Consider the following 23,194-nt stretch of genomic DNA (forward strand, 5'->3'; position numbering starts at 1 on the left):
GAGAACAAAATAATGTTCTTGTTTATGTGCGTTAGAGTTAAATTGTAATTTTATGATAATATGGCTCTACCATTCACTTGACAACTTTTATACTGGATAAGAATTTATCCATCCATTTCTTAAGGAATTTAGGGATTGGATCAATAGAATCAGGTAGCTACTCCTCTGACATGATTTTACATTTTCTAGTAAACTATTACTTAAATCTGCATTTAACTTTCTACTTTACAGTTCTCTGCAGCCTGTAAGATTCCTTAGCCCACCAGTAGTAACAGAGCCTTTTGTTGATTCCATGTTAAACAGCCTCCTTTCCCAACAATTTATTTTTGTAATTAAAGCATTTAAACTTAGTCTAGATTCTCCACGGCATCAGTGAGCATTTATATTCAGAATTATGGGTCATCAATATGAACCAAATAGAAAATGTATTACTGAACTTGTTATGTGAAGGATTTACCAATCTTTCCTCTATTAAATGATGTTCATTGTCATACCAAGATGAAATACCCTGCAGGTCTTCTGCAGTGTCCTAAAATTCTGTTTTCTCATGAGAAAGTCTGTGATTACCATTAAAAACATAGGTTAGTCTTGGTATCTTTTTCTTCCCTCTCAAGATTTAGAAACTTACATGTCATACTCTTTTTTTTTTTTTTTTTTTTTTTTTTTTGTCTTTTTCGTTTTTATCGGTACCAGGGATTGAACTCACAATTGCCTGCTTGCAAGGCAGGCACTTATGCCGCTGAGCTAAATCCCCAGCCCCTACATGTCATACTCTTCTAATAATTCTACAGTTTATTAGTGACAAAACTTAGTAACTTTCTACCTTAATAGAACCATTCAAAGCAATGATAGGAATATTTTTATGTACTTTTATGTACTTTTTAGAATCTTTAGAATATATTATTAAGTTCATGCTTTGAAGAAAAAGCAAATGGTAAATAATGTAAGAATCTTTACTTAAGGTCCCTAAATAATAGAATTAAAGATGTGTTGACTTAAAATTTCTTGGTTCTGTCATTATTTTCTTTCATAAATCTCTTAGGAAGTGAGACAACAATACAGATAACTTACAATATTTGTGTTTTTGTCCAACATGGGTTAGACAAAGAATGAATCACAAGAGAATTACAAGGAATAGAAATTCTGCTTTTGTCAAGACGCAATGAATATTTTGAAATACGTGAAAAATTTTCTAATGACTATAATTAAATAGAATTAAGTTTATAATTCTAGTGTAGAAATGAAAATCTATAAATGTCTTGATGTCTGATTATGAAATCATTAAATACAACATTGAGTATGCATATATTTTAAAGCTATTTATTGAATATTTCTACTTGTTATCATTATCACTGTTGGAACTATCACTGTCATTATAAATGGAGGTGTTTCTAATTGAAGATACCATCATATCTTCAATGCTTGTGTTGGGATTTTCCTCCAGATCAGTCTGTACTGCTCCAACTTCTGCTAGTTTCCATTCAAGTTCTGCAATAGATAACCCATCATAAAGCTGCATAAAGATCTTGAAAAAATTCAAAGAGAAATTTATCATCTATATGGCACAAGTTGACACTAATAAAAATAATGTAGAAATGAAGGTATTTGAAACTGAATGACAGTGAAAGTATTACAGTATCAGAATACATATTGAATACAGCAAAGTTAGATGAAATTGTGGTTAAATTATTTTTAAATGAGTGAAAATAAATGGTTTAAAACTTCAAGTCAAGAAGATAAGGATAATGAAGCAGAAAGAGAGGTAAAATGAAGAAAATTCCTTAAACACATTCCAAGCAGAAATGTTCACAGAAAGGGAAAGAAACCACATAAGATAAAGAATTTACATTGGACATAACCAAACAATAACAAGATACCATTTCTTACCCATTATCTTAAGGATAACACGTGCACACAAACACACACAACTAACGTTAAGATCTGGTAAAGATGTAAATTAGTGGGAACACCATACAAACAATTTTAAAAGCCTTGGGACTACTGTGGGAGGGAAAGCAAACAAACATACCAGTACATCTGAAAACTTTAGTGGGAGAATTTCAAGAAAATATGAATTAAAATATACCTGTTAGCTGGGTATGGTGGTGCACACCTGTAATCCCAAGCACTTAGGAGGCTAAGGCAGGAGGATTACCACGAGCTTGAAGCCAGCCTGAACTGCCTAGTGAGACCCTGTCTCAAGAAAACTAAAATCTGTTAACTTTGTATCGCTGTGATAAAATATCTGACAAAATCCGTTTAAAAGGAGAAAAGGTATATTTCAGCTGTTTTGGGGCTTGAGGTGAAGCAGTAATGGTAGGAGAGTGTGGTGGAGAAAAACTTACCTCGTGGCAACTGGGGAGCAGAGAGAACCAGAGAGGAAGGGCTGGGGCAAGTCATGGCCTGGGTCTCACTCGTTTCCTTCACTTAGACCCTGCCCATTACCTCCCAATAATGCCATCGATTTGTGAGCGGGTTAGTCCACTGATTAGAGCCCTCAGGCCCAGTTGCTTTTCAAAAACCCCAACTCTGAACACGTGGCCTTTGGGTGAAATTTTTAGATCCGATCTAAGAATGTCCAAGAAGGGGCTGGAGATTTAGCTCAGCGGCATAAGCGCCTGCCTTGCAAGCAGGCAGTCGTGAGTTCGATCCCCAGTACCGATAAAAAGGAAAAAGACAAAAAAAAAAAAAAAAGAAAAGAAAAAAGAACGTCCAAGAAAGAAAGCCCAATATCCAAAAAGTTGATATCCCCAAGTCCCACATCTTCACAGATGAATTTGAGACCATTCTAAGCTGCATAGCAAAAACTTTGTCTTAAAAAATTATGTATATATGTGTGTGTGTGTGTGTGTGTGTGTGTGTGTGTGTGTGTAAAATTAATGGACAGTAACACTTCTCCAAGAACTAATCTATAAATTTAATTCTAATAAATATTTAGCAGGGTTTTTACATGAAATTCTGAAAAAGACTTACTAGAGATGTTGTAAAGCTGGAATAATTACACAATGTTGTATGAGTGTAGAGCTAAACAAAAAGACCAGTAGAATATAAAACAGGCTTCAGAAACATTCAAGCATTTTTAAACTGTCAAAGTGATGCAGTAAACATTAAAGCCCACTAGAATGATAGTAAAAACAAATTTTGGCAAATGTGTGAAGAGATGGGACTCTTACGCACATGTGACCAGAGAATAAAGTAGCACTGCTGTTATGGAAAGCATGGCAATTCCATAAAAGAATTACCACTTCTCAGAGAGTCCTCGTCTTAGTATATTGCCAGGAGAGTGACGACAAGGACATACTCTACACTCACGTTCATGGCAGCATTATCCACAATAGCCAAAGGATGGAAGCACCCAAGTATCTATTGACAGATGAATGCATGCACAACAGTTAGATTTTTAACCTTAGAAAGGAAGATGAGAATACATGCTACACCTTGAAGAAAACTTAAAGGTATTATGCAAAGTGAAAAGTCACAAAATGGCAAATGTATGATTCCAATTATGAGATACCTAGAGTACTCAAATTCTGAAGGACAAAAGTAGAGGAGTATTTGTGGGACTAAGGGATAGCGGGATTGGGGAGTTTAGTAAGTGTAGTTACAGTTCTACAAGAAGAAAAGAAATGAGACTGTTAGCGCAATATGAATTTACCTAAGCCAACTAAACTACATACTTTTAAATGGTTAAGATGATAAATTTTTATGTTTTATGTATTTTACCAGTTAAATAGATTTCAAAAATATCTGTGGGAAATGAAAATTTCGTAAGTGCGGTTGAAAAAACTGCATTTTTAAGAGAAAAAAATGAAATCAGATACATTTCTTATGTCCTACTAATGTTAAGACCTAAGTTTAAAAAAAAAACTTTAAAACTATTTAAGAAAGTATAGAGAATTATCTTTTTCACATTAGAAGTACAGAAATGTTTTAAAAGTAAAGCACAAAAAGTGTGAAAGGTAAAGATTAATACTTTTGACTATGTCATAACTTTCGTGTGAAATGAAGCTAGGTTTCACGGTGCATGTGTGTATTAGGGGGACTGAGGCAGGAAGACTGCATGAATCCAGGAATTTGAGTTTTAAAATCTTTCCCTGTCTCAAAAAAAAGTACAAACTTAGATTGGGAATATAGCTCAGTTATAAAGCATATTTAGTATTTTAGGTCCTGGATTTGATCTCCAGCAACACACACACACACACACCACTGAAATGATAAGGTACTGTGTCACTATGGAGAATATATAAGCAAAACTATAAAAGCAGTACCCAAAACACGTGTATATGTACACACGTATATACATAAATACTCTTGTACATGCATTCTAAAATCAGTGAAATAACTGAAAAATGAACAAAACATAAATAATTAGGAGAGGACAGTACAATGATCAATACATATTTAGAAATGCTAACTCCACTAATAAACAAACTTAATAACATACCATTTCGTAGCCATCAACTTGACAAAAATTATATAAAACCTAGTGAAAATGTAACTGGAAAATATCATAGATGGCTAATGAGAGGATAAATTGGTACTATCATTTATAGGGCAATTTGTTACCTATTTAGTGTGTTTGAAAATAGGTAAGCTCTAAGACCCCACAATTCCCCATAAGTCCTTGAGAAATTTCCAGAAGTGGCACAAATATAGTAACAGCAAAATATTTTGTAAAGGGAAAATGAAAACAACTCACATTTCTATCAGTAGGAGAATAAGTAAGCTGAGGTACATCTGATAATACAATAAAATGAAGAAAGAACAGATACACGCTAAATTTATGATAATGTTTGCTTCTAAGGGAACACAGTAAAGAACAGGACTGAGAATACAGATGCAGGTAACTTGAGCTATATTTACAATATTTTTTCAAATGTAAACAGATACACATGAACAAATGCTCATCTCAGTTTTTTTCCCAGTGCTGGTGATCACTGCTACCCAAGTGTTCTACCAGTGAGCCACACCCTCAAACGCCACATTTTTTGACAACTGCTGTAGTCTTAAATGCTTGTGTACCTCAAAATTCATGCACTGAAGTCCTAACTCCAAGATGATAGTATCAAGAAGTAGGCCTTTGAGAAACTTATTAGATTATGAAGGTGGAGCTCTAATGAGTGGGATTAGTGCCCTTAAAAAAGAGGCCAAAGAGAACTTGTTTGCTCCTCCTGCCAAGAGAGAACATGGAAGAAGTCACTAAGGAACAGACCTTCACCAGACACTGAATTCACTATGGCTTTCAACCTGGACTTCTTTGCCTCTGGAACTGTGAGAAACAGATGCTTTTTGTTTATACCCATCTAGTTTATGGTATTTTTGTAATAGCAGCCAAACAATAAGACAATAGTTACTTCATGTAACTACATGTGTAAAACCACAATTTCTTGTACTCCCTTGTATTAATTTTTAACTTTAAAAAATGAGGTTCAAGCTAGAAAAACAAGGTAGTGAACCAAGGAGGGGCCTTAAAGACTAAAAAAAAAGAAAAGGCACATTGGAACCAACTGTTCTAGTCCTAATACAGCCACACATTTTTAGGGTATTGACAGAAGGAAAGAATAACTCTTTAAAACAACCTTTCATTATGGCCTTAGCATGATGATAAGATAAAAAGATTCTCAGTTTCATAGGATAAATAGTCTTTAAAAATGAATAAACCAAACATTTAGAAACTAAAAGTCGTTACATAACTAAAAATATATAGCCTTGGCTGTGTGCTATGAAAAAGCAAATAATAGAAGATGTGTCCCCAGCACTTGTTAGGAAATTGAGATGCAAGGGGAAATGAATCAATAAAATGGGAATGGCATTCAAATAAGTAAAAATGGGTGGTACACACACTATATTTTACAGAAATTCAGTGGAGAAAATGAAGATGTTATTAATTAGTCCAGAATTACAAAACAGGACAAGAGGAAGACACAGGAATAGGGTTTGGACAGGGAGAATGAAGACTGTCACAGAATTTTAGGTACAAGATTTCCAGTTTTAGGTTAAAAAAATGAATAAGCCAAAAATTTATGACAAGAATACTATCTTGGGAAAATTATTCTGGAGGCATTCAAAAAAGAATAGAAGCAAGGAAAAAAACTTTCTTTTTTAAGGAAATAAACTTTCCTGATGCTTATCAAACCACAGAAATCTTCACCTCTTATTTCTATAAATAAATTTTTTAAAAAAATTACCGTCCAGCTTGAGATTTATCCCTCCACATTCTATAATTCCAATGAATTTGCCTTCTATCTGGCCATTCTTGTAAATAAAAATTGTTGGTAAACAATTATCATGGTAGTGTTGAATACAGCTATCCACAATGGCTTTAACAAATTTAGTTATTGGGAACTTTCTTGCGAGGAGACTAAGATGCTGGTTAACCAACAAACACATTGGGATGCTGAAAAGGAAAACACATAACATTTTAAAAACCGGCTACTCTCGTGGGTCTAACAAGTGAAACATCTCCAGAGCAGTTACATGTCTCAAGTTTTTACATAAAGGCGTATCCCCATCATCCACCATTACCTTTAGCAATGATAAACTCTATGCACAATCCTCTGGTTCTTATTGGAAATGCCACTATAACCTAGAAATATTTTGGGAGTCGAATGCCTAACTTAGACAAACTATATTCAACTTCCTGTCGATTTAAGTCAATGTAGTTTCCAGTAGGTAGGACACAGAATAAAACAAAACAAAGTGGCATAGTTCCAAGAAATTTCTGAGTCTTTAGTTGAAATGCAGTGCATAGGTTTATTTCCATGTGAGATTATCATATCCAAATTTCCTCATCTCAAATTTCCTTGACTTTCTTGACCCTAAAGGAACTTCAACCTCGTCTTCTTAAGCATTCCATTCCATACCACCTCCTGGTCCCCATTCTCCAGAATTATTTCTCATCAGAAATTTAAAATTGTTTGTAAGTATGACTAAAACCTCCAAGTTTTCTTGCTTAATCACTGAACTGCCATTATACCATTCTCCAACTTGTCCCCTTTCTCCAGGGTGTGTCCCTCAAGGCATCAGACGGTTGCAGGGTAATCCTACCATCTCTGCTTCACTGCACACCCCTTCCATGTCCTGTGCACTCAGTCGTTCTGCTTCCCTCTTCTATTTTCTCATTGCTCCTACTGCAAAAACTCGTTTCCCACTGTAACCATATTTAAGTTAATAAATCTTAGAAAGTTTTTTTAGACACTTACAATCCTTTCTCCCCTCCTAATAACTGTTCTCTTTCCTTCTAATATCAGCTCTTTTTCATTGCCTCCATTTCTGAGATGTTCTCCTCTTTTCATTTCTGTAATAGCACTTTCTATTAATTTCCTTTTTACCTGTGACTTTCTTCTGTCTTTGTCCCTTATAATTATATCCTGGACACTAGTCTTATTCCAAATGCATTCACTGGACAATCCTAACCATCCTGACGTCAACAGCTGGTAGACTTCATCTCCTTTCTTCCCCATCCAAAAAAAAAAAAAACCCACCTAATCTATATTTTATTAGGTTGGCTTTCAGGCCAAAAATTTCCATTTCTTCCACAAGAAGATTGTCTGATTAGTGATCAAGTCACAACTGACTCCATCTCCTCATTTTGTATCCATCTCAACCCTTTGCTTTACTCTTTTCCTCTCTTATCTGAACTACCTTGGGTTACACTAAATCTGTTTCCAGGCTCATTGTCTATATTGACCCTTCACCTGAATACAAAAGCAGCTCACCATGAAAATCTCATTGTGTAATTCTGAGATTTCCGACGTTCAAAATTCTTTAGTGGCTCCTCACTGCCTTTAAGAAGTCTGGACTCTGCAGTGGGGCTTTCAAGGGTCTCATACCCTGGCCCCTGCCTGCCTTTCTTTTTTTTTGTCTTTTTCCTTTTTATCGGTACCGGGGATCGAACTCATGACTTCCTGCTTGCAAGGCAGGTGCTTACGCCACTGAGCTAAATCTCCAGCCCCACTGCCTACCTTTCTAATAGTATTCTCTGCTTGACGCCTTATTGCACCATGTGCCTGGGGTAAGTCAAATTATGTAAAGCCTTCCAAAGCACCAGACATCTTGGATTTCTGTGCTTTTGTTCAAGATGCATACTCCTTCTAAAATAACCCTTTCATTCTGTAACCTGAAACTTGGGGAATTCATTCTTTTTTTTAAATCCAAAATCAAGAGTCAGTTACCATAAGAACTTTCCATACTTCATTGTCCAAAGGCAGAATTTAATTATTCTGTCTCTCCTTTATTCTACTCTGTGGACTTCAACAATAACACCTAAAATACTGTATTACTGTATTTTCTCCCTCTATTGTATTAAAATGTATGTAATAGAAAAGACAGATGCTTTGACTTTGCATTCTCAGCATCAGTGAAATTCTTAGAAACTTTCCTAGTTTTAGGTAATGTGATATATCTGTTTATGGAGGAAAAAACTTAAAAAGACAAACTATAGGCTTAGAGATGGTGTTGAAAGTTCAAAATGTGAATTGGGGAATATTAATGATATAAATGTAAGACAAGGGCCAGGGATACATATAGCTCAGTGGCACAAGCACCTGCCTGGCAAGCCCAAAGTTCTGAGTTCAGTTGCTGGTACAAAAACAAACAAACAAAAAAAAAACCAGTAACAAAACTGGCATCAAGCTGAGCTATTAGGCTTCCTGTCTCAGCGTAAGTTAGATCACTGTAAGGATCTTAAGCTGACTGAGCCTTCATCTGGGTAAAACATAGGCCCAATTCTATACAGTTAATGGTGAAGACTTTAGGAACCTAGTGAAAAGCAGACTCTTACCTTCCTATAAAATTCATAGGAGGTAACAAGAAACCCAAATCTGTTTAACAGTTATATTTTATTTTATGATATTTAAAGTTATTAATAAATCCATTGTAAAAAAAAACTAGGCATCTCGAGGTTGGGAATATAGCTCAGAGGTAGAATGCTTAACCCAGTATGTGCAAAGCCCTAGGTCTGATCCCCAGCATAGCAAAACAACTTGGACAATTTAGTGACTTAGTGAGATCTGGTTTAATAAATAAACGAATAAATACGGCTGGGAGTGTGGACAAGTGCAAGGGTCCTGCTTCAATCCCCACTACAAAAACCAAAACCCTCTGACTCTTTAAAGACTATTTTTTAAAAAATAATCATTTTCTGTTATGTTTTATGAATTTGGATTATTATGGATGGATTTTCTTAAAATATATGTTACATGCCAATGTGTGATAAGTACTCTAACACTGAATTGTATCGCATCCCCAAATGTGTTTCCTTAATGTTGAGAAAACTAATAATTCATATAATGATTTTAAATCGGCACTAGAAAACCTTAAGTCACAAATATTTAAAATACTATGAACCTACATTCTTTTTGAAGAATAGCAAAGCGTATGATATTTTGAAGCACATAGAAACACACTTTAACCTTTACAAGTTTTGAAAATTATTTGTCAAAATTAGCAATTTATTTGGAAATAACTTTTAAAGGAAAAAAATGTATTTACTTTAATGCGCATTCAGAAGCAGCATTCATTCTGCTAATCATCAAGGGCCAGAAAAGGCATTCAGTAAACCACTTCGGTATATAAATTTTACTACAAATAGACCCCAGATTTGCAGGTATCAGTGTTTCTCATCCTTATTTGTGAGAATTCCCTGGAGCATTAACAAATTGTTTTACTCAATAAGTGGGACATTTAAAATGATAGGGTAATGATTTTTAAGACTTTAAAACTCTTTAAAAATTTACCTAACAATAGTTTTAGTTAACGATAAAAGTAATGTTTACTTTTATGGAGCATGTCCTATTGTAATTTGAGAAACTGGTGAGCTGATAAATTGCAGGACTATAATTTGCACAAATTCCTCTGAATGTCTCTAAGAATCTGGAGAAGAAAATTATTATTTATAGATTAAGCTAAAGATAAGTTGGACTATTGTTGTGGCCTCTGTCTACAGAATGTCAGCAGCCCTGAGGCTCAGGGCCGGGAACCTAAAACAACCGGATTCTTCCAATCAGAGAATGAGATTAGGAGAAAAGGCTACTGTTCCCAGACTTTACTGTACCAGGCTGATAAGGAAAGGGACATTTGTACATTAGTACAATGGAGCATTTTAAATTAGCTTTTTGTATTTTTTCAAATGACAATATAAAAATAGTAGCAATGAGATATTTATGGCAAAATGATCATCGTTGAGTCTATGCTGTAGATACAGTGCTTAATTTATCATTCTCTCCTCTTCTGTATCTTTAATATTTTCCATTATAAAAAGCTTTTTAAACTAACTACAGAACACTTATTTTTCTAGGAAATGAAATGAGCTTTTCAAACTAGAAATAAAAATATTTTTAAATATATAATTTAATCCCTGAAGCCAGTATCTATTAAAACTCTATAGATATATTTACATATGTGGAGCATATATATCTTTTTCTTTTTGTTATATGCATTATAGAATGTTAAATTTAAAACTGTCTTTTAAAACATTAGTACATTAATTTTGAAATGTCATGGTACTTACCTTGATCTATACAGATGAATTACAACCCACACATCTTTTTCTGCATTTGTGACTTCATTCACATACTGATTTCCAGAAATTTCTCTTAATTCCCCAAATTTTTGTTTTCTCTTAAGTACTTTCCATTCCTGTAGCCGCTTTTCTCTAATTGAAAAGAAAACTTAAATTACTTAAGGAAATTGTCATATTCTTAAACTCATTTTCATGCACAGCAATAATTTAGGGCAAGGAACATAACGCCTGTTCATATCAAGCATCTTAAGTGATAGGATAACCATCAGTGATCCTGTAAAGCCAATTTATCTTACATTGGAATTTGTGTTATGATGGATATTACAAAGTATAAAAAGTTTACTATTGACTTTTACATTTGTTTTTATTTATCATTAGGTTATTTAGACATTAGGCCTACCAATTCTCATACACAGGCTAAATATTTTATAAGACAGAAAACCTAGATAATAGCTAACATTTATTGAGTGTTTATTATTTGCTGAGAAAACTATTATTTTAAGTACATTACACTGACTAATTTAATCCTTTCAAAAACTTTGTGAAGTTCATATTATTATTCTCACCATGTTTATAACCATAGCATGCTAAGCTGATCTTTAGTCAAAAGTCTTCGTGAATATATCTAATTACTTGTTAAAAACTAATTTTATTACCGGAAACAAGATAGCAGAAGAGTAATTAAGAGCTTGGACTCTAAGACAGATAAACTGGGTTTAAATGCCAGCTCCAGCATTTAATAGTAGCATGAACTTGGGCAGGTTTTTTAATCTTCCTCAACTCCAGTCTCTCTAACTGTACATAAGAACATTAATACCTACTCTTACAGAGGATTGCTGGGGATTAAGTGAGATTATATATGCAAATTTCTTAGCATGGCGTCTGGCCCCCATGAGAATTCCATAACATTTACCCATTTTGTTAAACAACTTTCAGAATTTTTGTACTCTGGAGGTTAATCTGTTTAATGTTTGGATTTATGCAGCAAACCCAAATGGTTTCTGATACTTCCTGAAGCTCCTTAACATATTGATTTTATATCCCTCAATTTGCCTGGGGACTTACTCTGCTTTCTCTGTGTGTTAACTATATTTTCTTACTTTTTGGCATTTAAAGCCTTGCCAGTTCTCTAGCCACAGTGCCTATCTCAGGGAAACTTAATTCTAAGGAAGAATACACACTGAACTAGAGAACAAGTTTTCAAATGCAGACCAAATAGTGCAGAGCACATGCTCTCCATCATCTTCTCTCTCAAGCTAAGCCATTCCCTTGTTGCCCTGTCACCTCAGGGCCTGAACCAGAAAGAGTTCCAGCAGCCCAGCGCCCAACATCATTGCCCTACTCTGTCCTTAGCCTGCTTACCCTTCTTGTGCAGTCTTTTCTGTTGAAGCTCCAATAAAGGCTCATGCCTAAGCTTTTATCTTGCTTCCCATGCCTCTCTCTTCTGGGGATGGAACCCAGGGCTTCATGCATGCAAGGAAAGATCTCTGCTTCCGAGCCACATCCCCAGCCCCCAAACCATCCTTTGAATGGCAATTCCCTCCTGATCACACTTGAACAAAAACAAAATCCTGGGAACATTCTGAAACATTCTGACTGTATTTTACATGTAGAAACATGTCAGGCAAATTCTCTCACTTTATATAACAATCCAAGTGAAATGAAGCCTAAAAGATGATGCTAATGATAGCGACACAGGATTAGGTAGAACTTCTTACCATTTTCAAATTGAAGGGCTTCAGCTGTCGAGAGCTACCTCAAAGATCTTCTGAGAGCTTCACTTTGTTTGTACAGAATGGTTAATATTGCTATCACCACCTACCCTCCATTTGAGCGCACTGGATTAACACTGTTCAGAAATTTGAAAATGTTCTTGTTCTGGCAATGGCACCATTCCCTACTTAATGGTGTAACAACCACCACTTCTCTTTCTCCTCCCCCTTCTACCACCTCTCCTTCCTGTTTGCTATTTCTTTGGATTAAGTAGGGGAGAAAAGTAGACATACAGTCTAGTTTTGCCAGTAGGAAGTCACATAGTGTTCAGTGGCCTGCATTTCTCACTGAACAGTCAGATCAGTTGGGATCTAGCTGCATAAACAGAAAGCCTTCTGGCTATTTTAAATACGAAGAAGTTTGATCTGATGATTTAAGTGTTTTGCAAACCCAATGGAGAGGCAGAAGAAGTAAACTCTAAACTGGGCAACCAGAAATCACTCTCAAAACAACATTGCAAAACTGGTCCGTCATGGCTTTCGTAGGTAATCTAGAAACTGGGAATCTGGAACTGGTGTTTTAAGTTGGCCCTACTGTCAAATTACCCTGGAGGTTCTGAAATCCACAGTAGCAACTCTTGTTAGAAACCCCTCTCCATAGCAATCATCTCATGATGACAAGCTGCTACCAGAATATTGGCTCCAAAACCGTGATGTGAATTCTAGATTAGTGCTGGCTAGGTGGTGCTTTGTGTGCTATCATTTCTTTGTAATTTGACTCTGAATTCAAATATACTGTGAATGTGCTAACAGAATGTAAATTACATTAATTATCCTTATTGCAGTAAAGACAGACATACAATTTCAGCTTGTTAGCTTTTGCATAACTGGTGTATCATCAAGAGAAAGAGGAACATGTGCCAATCAACTTAGTATATTTGCCACAAAACACACTACATGTTCATGGTTATGAACAAATTTTTAATCTTTTTAGCTATAAGAGTTTCTGAGGTAATTCACTCATTATTTTATAACTACCTACAAAACAGCATTTTGTCATTTCCTTTTGAATATTTTTTGATTTATCTTATCCTGATGCCTGGTTAACACATGCAGCTTTTTTATAGCTTCTCTTGTAGGACTCAGAGAAAGAACATACTAGCAAGCTTACTTTATAGATACATTAGGGACAAAGCTACTAGAACATGAAGGAAAGGATGTATTCATTTCTATGATTCTTCTCTGAATATACCTTATAAGGTAAAGGATTCTAGGATTATGTAATTCCTAGTAAAAGGGGTCCAAGCCACAGCCTGAAAGAGGATGCTTGAGAGACCTGGATGGATCTAAAAATTGTGACTATCTTATGAAAAAACCATTTATCACTCCAAAGGAAACTCTGTGTTTATTTTCAGTTACTCTGTATTTACTCTTTTGAGGACCTGGTATCCAATAGCCTATTTTCTGTTTATATTGTTTTTACAACTGTTTTCTTCTTCTTAGTGTGGTATTTTCAAAGTTCACCCATGTCATAGAGCATATTGGTATTTCATTGTGTTTCGTGTGTGAGTAATAATTCCATCGCACAAATACAGCACTTCTGGTGATGCACAGAGTAGTTGATAAACATTCAATTTGTAATTTTTGGTTTGATGATGCAATTAGCATTGTTATACGTGTTCTGTTTTCACTGTTTTGGGTACGTATCAGGAGTGGAATGGCTCAGTTATGTGACAGTGCTGCATTTAAGCTTTTGATGATTTGTCAGGATGTTTTTCAAAGTAGCTGTACCATTTTGCATTTTCATCAGCAATAACAGGGGTTTAATTTCTCTAAAAGCTTGCCAACACTTTTGTTGCTATCTTTATTTTGTATTACAATTATTTTAGTGAGTATGCAGTGATTTCTCATCTTAGAGTGCCCTAAGTCTGTAGTTACTGTCAGAATAAACTGAATTGCAGAATTCCCAGTTGGTATTTAGCAAGTTGAAGAATAGGTTGGCCTGGGGCAAAACTGAATACATATCATGTCAGAAATAGTATCGTGTCAGAAATAGCAGAGTATGGTGGCACATGTCTGTAATCTCACCCTTTGGGGAGGCTGAAACAGGAGTATCACAAGCATGACTCCAACCTGGGAAACTTAGCAATTTAGCAAGATCTTGTTTCAAAATAAAAAGGAACTAGAGAGGTAGCTCAGGGCAAAATCCCTGGGTCCAATAACCAGACACACATACACACACACACACACACACACACACACACACACACACACACACACTCACAAGCAAAAAGAAAGAAAAAGAAAAAAAGAAATGATATGGGTAAAAGAAAAACACTCAAGAAGAGCTAAAAAGTAAAATGCTGAAAAAAATATACTGGAGATCTTCACAAACTTGTGTAAGTAAAGAAAGAATCAGCAAACTTAAAGATGGGACAATTGCAATTATTAAGTTTGAGGAAGAAAATAAAAAGAACAAAAACGCCTAGGAAGTTGGACACTACTAAGTAGGCCAATACACACACTGTGGAAATCCTAGAAGGGAGAAAAGAGTACACAAAGAATATTTAAAGACATAATGGCTGAAAACTTCCTAAATTTGATTAAAAACACACACCTACAAACCTAAGACATCTAACAAACTCTAAATAGGATAAACTCAAAGAGATTCTTGCAGCCAGTAAGACAGAAACAAGTCATTACATGTAAGAGATCATTAACAATATTATGAGCCAGTTTCTCATTAGAAACATTGGATGCTAAATGGGAAGAGATTTATATATCTGAAATAGCAAAAGAAAGTAACTGTCAGCTTACAATTTTATATCTGGCAAGACTATGTTTCAAGAATGAAGGGGAAATTAATATATTCCAAGATAAAAAGAGGTAAGGGAGTTTGTTACTACTAGACCTACTCAACAAAATGTGCTCCTTTTGGTTTTTAACTCCTTTTTTCTAGATGATATAAAATGCAAATGCATAAAGCAATAACTATAAACCTTTGTTAGGGCCGGGGATATACCTTAGCGGCACAGCGCCTGCCTGGGAAGCGTGAGGTCCTGAGTTTGACTCCTGATACCAAAAAACCCCTTTGTTAATGGTCACACAATACATAGCAATGCATCTGTGACAATAACAATATAAAGATTATGGAGGTGAATAAGTGTTTAAATGGTATTGAATCTATGCTGGTGTTACTAAAGTAGAAGTTGATTTTAATCCTTAAGAGAACCACAAAGCAAAAATTTTTTTAAATACAGAAAAGGAAAGAAGAAAATAAAAATAGTATTCTACAAAAACCAATGGAATGAAAAAAAAAGCATAAATGGAAGAACTGAGGTACAAAAGCATATAAGAGGACTTGGGATATAGTTTATTGGAAAAGTGTTTGACTAGCATCTAAGAGGCCCTGGGTTTGATTCCCAGCATTACAAGAAAAAAAAAAAAGCATATGCATTTAGCATAGTCTTTCTTTGTTTGTTTCTTTTCTTTTTTTTTTTTTTTTGGTACTGGAAGTCAAACTTGCTTAATCTCTAATTAAAGTTAAAGTGATTTTTTTTTATTTTTTTGTTTGTTTGCTTGTGCTGGGGATCGAACTCGCGATCTCACACTTGACAGGCAGGTGCTTATGCCACTGAGCTAAATCCTCAGCCTAAAATGAATTTTATATTAGTATTGGGGATTGAACCTTCACAGTGAACTACATTACTATATATCCTCAGCCTCTTTTAATTTTTATTGAAACAGAGTCTTGGTAAGTTTCTAAGTTGTCTAGGTATGGCTCAAAATTGCAACCCTCTTGCCTCAGCCTCACAGAATACAAGGATTGCAGATATGTGCCATCTGACCAGCCCTCAGACCTTTGATAAGAGCATTAAACTCATTCACAAGCAAGGAGTCCTCAATGACCTAAACACTTTCCAAAATGCTCCATCTTTTAATATTGCTTGGAGATCAAGTTTTGACATAGGAATTTGGGAGGAATACAAATATTCAGACTATAGTACTATCATTTAGAAGATTTTTATAGTGGTTTTATTACATATGGATGATTGGTTTAATCAACTGGTGATTAATTCAACTTCCATCCCCCTCTCTTTCTCCAGACAATGGGGTAAGTAAGGCTGAACATTCCACTCCTCTAATCACGTGCTTGATGCTTCTAGAAACCAACCCTAACCTAAAGGTATCTAAGAACACTCCCTCTGCCAGGATTCATCTCACTAGCATATAAAATCATGATTGTCTTTTTATTGGCTTTTCATTTATATTTTTTGCTTTAATCCTACATAAGACGATGAATACTTTACATTTTTGGATACTTTCTATTTTAGGCTTTTTTTCCTCATGGTCCTGAGGACTGAACCCAGGATCTTAAGACAGTGAACACGTACTCTACCTCTGAGTTACACTCATAACCCCTGATAATTTTGTATTTAAATAAAGGCAAGAAGAGAAAAAAAGTTTCTAATGATGTAATTTTATCTCATAAAGGCAATTTTAAAATGTTACTACAATTTAGTCTTCTTCTCTAAAATTTATTCTATAAACACCAAAATTCTTGGTTTCATTCTTACAATACTTCTTCATTCAAAAATTCTTAAGCAAAATAAATCACTGTACCTATATGTTTCAATGGCTTTCATATCTTCTTCATCAAATTCATCTTCAGCCTCTTCTAACTGTGAAAGAGTCATCTTTTCATATGGTTTAACTATAATAACATAAATTATGGGCAATTGTTTAAAAGTTATTTTCACTTTACCATAAACATCTAAAAAGCCAAATATCTCTGATAAATGGAGATCAAGAAGAGCTTTAAACAAACCTGAAGCACTTAGCCACAATTTTAGTTTACATATTGGAGAAGCCAAACATTAAAGTTTTATGCTCATTCAAAGTTCACAGAACCAACTGAGTATATGTAAAGGTAGGTGTGAAAATTAATCAGACCCCATAAATTTAGATATCCTCCAAGTACCCTGAAATCTTGACAAATAATATATATTCTGTGGAATGACCAAAATGCAGGGAAATCACAAGGTAGAGGAATATAATGGGAAAAGAAATCTCATGAGGTTACATACCAGCATATTTCAGCTATTTCATTAAGTAGCATATGGTCTTTATATGTTAATTAGACACATCAGTCAATACCTCAATTGTGAACATATAGATGGTTTCTATTAAATAATCTCTGGTGTCTCCTTTGATGTTTGTAAAACACAGTATTGCTACCTAACTGCTCTATCACCTTTGTTAGCCCATAAATGTACAACTATACCCAGTGCTTCTTTCTGTAAGCGTAAAACCATTTCTTCAATTTCATCTTTTGGTTCTTCTTTTGGAGGAAGAATTCCAAAATCTCTTAAAATTTCATTCCATTCTGTATCTTCATTTGGGTCCTTCACAAAAAGAAAACAAAATCTATTGACATAGCTGTGGATTCTAATATGTACTTATAAAATTGATGATATGTAACACTTCCTAGTATGCAATTGTTCGTGAACTCTACAGATAATTAGGTTTAAAGAACAGAGCAAAGTGGTTTACTTTTTTACATTTCTCATCATTAATAGGAGTACATCTTTTATCCTTAATGTTATACTGAGTTTAATAAAAATCAATTTAGAGTACATGTATCAAGTATTAAGGAAGTAAACAGAAATCATGGAAAATTCACTGATTGTAGTTGCCAAAACCAATTCACAGCATGCACAAATATGCATTCCATGAGATTATAGCTTCTATTATCAGCCTGCTCATTTCCTGACTTTGACAAAGCAAGCTGCCATACCTCGATGTGTGTGTGACCAAGATTAAACATGAATTAACATCCTCAACCAAATCCTGCCAGCTACTATGTGATGATATGAATTTGTCCTGTTGTTATACATTCAAATGAGGCCCAGATTTAGCTATTGTACTTATTGTTACTAGCTATTACTCTAAGAAACTCTTAAAGATAATCTGGCTTTTAATTGTCTGGATTCAGCTAGAGTTTTCTTTGTCTATGGTTTTCTGTAGATTTGCCATAATGAATCAAGAGATATACAATGTATCTTTTTATTTATCCTGAATGAGCTCACTGGGCTTTTTGTAACTATAGAATAGTATCTTTTAATAGTTCTCGAAAATTTGCAGAAATTATCTCATCAAATATTTCTTAAACTCTTTCTACTATACTTCCTATTTCTAGTCTTCAGACCTAAAAAAAACCCCACCTACTTGATATTTAATTAACTTGTCTTTTTGACACAGGGTCTTGCTTGCAGTTCAAAATGCCTTGAGTTCACTTTGTAGCCTAGGCTGGTTTTGAATTTGCAACAGTCCTGCCTCAGCCTCCCAAATGCTGGGATTACAGACCACACCCGGCTAGGTATTTTAAATTATTTTTTGTTGCAGTTTTTAATTTTCACATGGTTTTTTTTGGCTATTTATATTTTATTGCACTGAAATGTATATAAAATGTATCATCTTAACTATATTTAAACATACAGTTTGGTGGCATTAAGTATATCTACAGTTATGCAACATTATTACTATTCTTTTCAGGTCCTCTTACATTGTATTACCGGCAGCTCGGGTCAACACTATGCCCCAAATCATGGAAGCCCATTGATTTTCATGAAAGGAAAAATGGCTTTATTCAAAACTAGCTTGGTGGAGATGGAGGAACCTCATATTGCCTCAAATCACCATGTCATTATGTCCATGTGTACAAGGGTATCTTACAGTAAGGAAGAGAGGAGGAGAATAAGATGATCAACAATGCCACATTTGTTCCATTCCTCTGTGAAAATGAAGCTGGACCCTGACTTGCTGGAAGCAGCAGCTATACATTCTGTCCGTTTATCAGAGCTAAGAGAGAGGTAGGTGGCCAGTGGTGGTTTACGATCTAGGCAGGAGAAAGTTTGGAGAAGCAACTGTCTCTAAATGAAAAGATTGTAACTTTCAAATATCAAATTCTTTCCTATTGGTTATTATCATTCTGTTTCAAGACTATTTTGACTATTGAGTTCCCTTGAGATTCCATAGGAGTTTTAAAATGGCTTTTTCCATGCCTACAAAAACATGTTTGTAGGGATTGCACTGAAATTGGTATTGCTGTTGGTGGTATTGACTTTTTGACAATAACAGCCTTCTAATCCACAAACATGGGATACATTTTGGGATTACTGACACATTTAACTTCTTTAAACAATGCTTTATAGCTTTGTGTATACAAGTTTTTGACCTCCATAGTTAAGCTTACTCCTCAGTACAGTATTTTATTCTTTTTGACTTTGCTATAATGGAATTATTTTCTTAATTGCCTTTCAGACTGTTCACTGTTACTGCATAGAAATGTCTTCATCAAAACTTTAATGCCAATTTTTATAGTCTTGTACTCTATATAGATATCTTAAACAGGTCTTTTAATAAAAGCATAATTACAGTTGCTTTTAGAACCTGTTTCTGGCTATTCTAACATGGTAATTCTGGAAGTCTGTGTTTTGTTTGCTTGCTTGCTTGCCTTTGTTTGTTTTTTGAGGCAGCATCTCTCTGGGTAGTCCAGGCTGGCACTGAACTTGCAATCTTTCTGCTTAGCCTTTAGATTACTGGGATTACCACATGCAACTGCAGTTCTGGTTTTTCTAGGTTCAGGGTTATAATGCCTTTTCTCCTTGTGTGCTTTGTTACTTTTGATTTCTGTTCTTTCTTCTTGAAAACCTGCTGATGGGAATTCCTTGACAGCTATGATAGAGAGGTCTTCCTCCTATGGCCTAAGATAGAGAGGCTTTATACTTATTTCTTGCATGCACTTGGGAACACTACAAAAGATAACCATTTTGTATCAGATTCACAGTTTGAGGTCTGTTGCCTCACTCAACAGTGTGCCTCAGGTTGCAAGTAATGTGAAAGTTGTCTTAAGTCAGCATTTCTTGAGGATTGCTTTTATTCTTGTCCATTAAGGATCAAGACAGTGTTTTCTAAATTCTCCAATGAGTCCTAGTTCACAATCCTACCCATTTCCCGTGTACTCCAACTTTGGTTTCTGCTCCAATATGCCTTCAAAATTGCTCTGCTAATGTTACCTACAAACTGTATGTTATTAATTCCATTGGATAGGCATTGCATTTGATCTCATAAGAGAATTTGAGGTTTTTTTTTTCTACAGTGGTCTTTCTTGACTTTCATGACACCATGTTTCTTACGAATGTATTCAAACTTCTTTGATTCATCTTTAGCAGATCCAGGAGTTGGTTGCAAAGAGATGTTATGTAACAATCAATGCTTTTTGCCAATCCCTTTACTTTTAGAAATTATGAAACTTTATCTAATGTAAGTAGGTGCCATAATGCATTTCCTCAAACTTTAATGGCATTTTTCTATGCCTAATTTTATCTCTTATTTTCCCAAAGTAAATTCTTCTATAATAGGCACGGGAGCTGATGGGACTGCTGATGAATCAATGAATAAATAATGGAATAAAGAAATTAATATGCTGCTGCTTTCACTCTGAGTTAAATTACTTTTTTGTTTTTTAAAGCAGAGTCTCACTATGTGAACTCATGTACAGCCCAGGCAGGTCTCAGATTTGGAGCAATCCTCCAGCCTCAGCCTCCCAAGTGTTGGGATCACAGACATGTGCACCAGATCCAGCTTAGTTGTCTTTTAGCTGAATTCAGGACAAATCTGCATTGTTTTTGTGCATCGTATAAAAAAATATACTTCCTAAGACTGTATGATTACTATGAAAAGATTATCTACTAAAATTAAAGGTAATTTATACATAAAAATATCCTAATAAATTGCATATACTAATACATTGGTATATTCAAATACCAAAATTAAATTTGTAAAGCAAAAAATTTCAGTGTTTTTAATTTGGGGGAGTGAGTGGAAAAAATTATTTAAGTCGGAAGGTGAGAGTTTCACTCTGCAAAAAAAGAGATAAAATAAAAGTACAGGTTTCTAGTTAATAAGGAAGTTGTAGGGTGTGAGGCCTTCTGAGAAATAAGCAGAAATTTAACAGAATTTTTGTGATCAAGTAGGAAAAACTCCAGGACAACCGCTTTTTCTTAAGATGTGTCATTACAAGGGTTAAAGTTTCTGTTGTGTTGTTGTTGTTGTTTGATATATTCTTAAGTCAGAAACAATGTGTCATAAAAAGAATTAAGATGTGTTATGTATATGGACCAACACCCCACGATGAATGCAGTCATAAGGTACTCCAAACACGTTTAAATAGTTTAAAAAAGAGTACCAGCAGTAGGATTACAAGTGATCAGGTGTGCAAGACTACACTAAACTCTGATTGCTTTAGCGACACACCAAAGTCTTGAAACTAAAAAAAAAAAAAATGGCCTTCGTCTAGAACTAATTCAAATTTCTCTCGAAAACAAATGGAATCACATGAAAATTTAGCACTGATCAAAAAGAAATGTTAGACTCCAGCCCTGTGGCCCACCTCCCTTTTTATGATGGTTAGCCCGGGGTCCAGCTAGGGACCTCGCCTCTGTTCCAGTGTTGCCCGGTGGACCACGACCTCACCTGCATGATGTTCTGTGCCACTCACACCCCTGTACGATTCCACCCCCACGAGGTACTGGAATCGGAGACTTGAAGCCTCCTACAGGTTGGAAGACGCCTCCGAAGGCCTAGCGGTTTCCAACGCCCACCGGGTGGGGGTTGGGAGGATATCTTTGGTGAGCTCCGTCGCCAGGCAACGCAAAGGTGTGGCCTAGGCGATGGCTTTGAGCATCTATCCCAAGTAGTGCCTTTCCTGTTCTCTGGTGGTGCTGAGGCTGGCATTCCTCAAACCCTTTCCTCTGCATTATCACCAAATCAACCAGTCCTTTCCAAGCCCCATAGATGCAGTAGTAAATTATTATTGAGGTGTTTTTCTATTGGAAAAGTAGATAAAATCTTTGTGGAGACCCAGGCGTTGAAGGGTGGAGGGATAAACTCCTGGAATGGAGAGTCTTTCAGATTTCTTAACCTGGAGTCCATAGCCCATATTTGGTTTGATTTTAGGGGATATGTAACTTTTGCCCTGGAGTTAAGGGTCAGACTCTTAAGTGGGTCTATAGGTTCTGCAACCCCATTTTAAAGACTCGCTGCCTTAGGAGACAGAAGGTGTGGTTTTAGGCAGGAGTTCTAGACACCTGGAGTCCTTGGTGTTGAGGAAGAAGACCTGAGAGCTGCTGGGAACCTTGGGAAGACACTGGGTATTATTCACATGGTTGTATACATGGTCCTAGACATACACTCATTGGGATTTGGAAAACAAGAAAGATTTGTTTTAATGACACAATTTTAAGTGAGTTTGACATTGGACCACTTAATCTGTAGTGCCTGATTGGTTAATACTAATTCTATACTCCTAATAGCTTATGTATTTTGTTATGCTTCTGTATTAGATGCTAACTTGTAAAATGTATATCAAACATGTACACTGCCCAGAAATGCAATTTTTATGACACCATGTTGGTATTTTTGCTGTTCTTCCCTTTCCTTTTTTTTTTTTTTTAATCCTAGGAACCTTAAAATGTGTAAGAAGCCTATGTGTTTCTGGATTTTCAAGAGGCCCTAGAAATTACTGGTCAACATTCAATGCTCTGTTTTTTTATTTTCAGAGTCAAAAATCCCCAGGCTACTTGAGTTACTGTACACAGAACCATCTAATGTTGCTCTGTGCATTCATGGGGTTAGAGAAAGGGCCTGCCCTACTTCCAAGACCCTATCTTGCCAAGGCAATTCTTTTTTTTATTTTGTACCAGGAATCAAATTCATGGTCTTGTGCTTGCCAGACAGGCATTGTGCCACTGAGCTACATCCCTGGCCTGGCAATTCATTTTTTAAAGAACAAAATTTAGGAGGCTGGGGATTTAGTTCAGTAGCATAAGTGCCTGCTTTGCGAGTGCATGGTTGTGAGTTGGATCCCTGGTACCAAAAAAAAAAAAAAAAAAAAAAA

The 23,194-nt window shown here is 35.4% G+C and overlaps 1 protein-coding gene across 1 annotated transcript; it reads right to left on the minus strand.

Annotated features, from left to right (window-relative positions):
* Positions 1–1,321: 1,321 nt before the first annotated feature.
* On the minus strand, positions 1,322–21,926 carry Pdcl2 (phosducin like 2). Its single transcript, XM_023565796.2, has 6 exons — positions 21,772–21,926; positions 17,519–17,639; positions 16,858–16,948; positions 10,511–10,654; positions 6,189–6,397; positions 1,322–1,488 (listed from the first exon to the last, which is right to left on the minus strand). The coding sequence occupies exons 1-6, from the start codon at positions 21,775–21,777 to the stop codon at positions 1,334–1,336; spliced, it is 726 nt and encodes a 241-aa protein (XP_023421564.2). The 5' UTR covers positions 21,778–21,926; the 3' UTR covers positions 1,322–1,333.
* Between the last annotated feature and the right edge of the window lie 1,268 nt (positions 21,927–23,194).

The sequence above is a fragment of the Cavia porcellus genome, unplaced genomic scaffold, assembly GCF_034190915.1.
Source record: "Cavia porcellus strain 051 isolate PalLab524CR breed Dunkin Hartley unplaced genomic scaffold, mCavPor4.1 scaffold_30, whole genome shotgun sequence".
NCBI classification, from domain to species: Eukaryota; Metazoa; Chordata; class Mammalia; order Rodentia; family Caviidae; genus Cavia; species Cavia porcellus.

Excerpts from the sequence above, each read along its gene's own strand:
- Pdcl2 (XM_023565796.2), bottom strand. Across the intron at positions 10,655-16,857 it reads AAAGCCATTGAAACATATAG|AGAAAAGCGGCTACAGGAAT; the intron begins GTACAGTGATTT and ends CTTTTCAATTAG. Across the intron at positions 6,398-10,510 it reads ATTCATCTGTATAGATCAAG|CATCCCAATGTGTTTGTTGG; the intron begins GTAAGTACCATG and ends TTTCCTTTTCAG.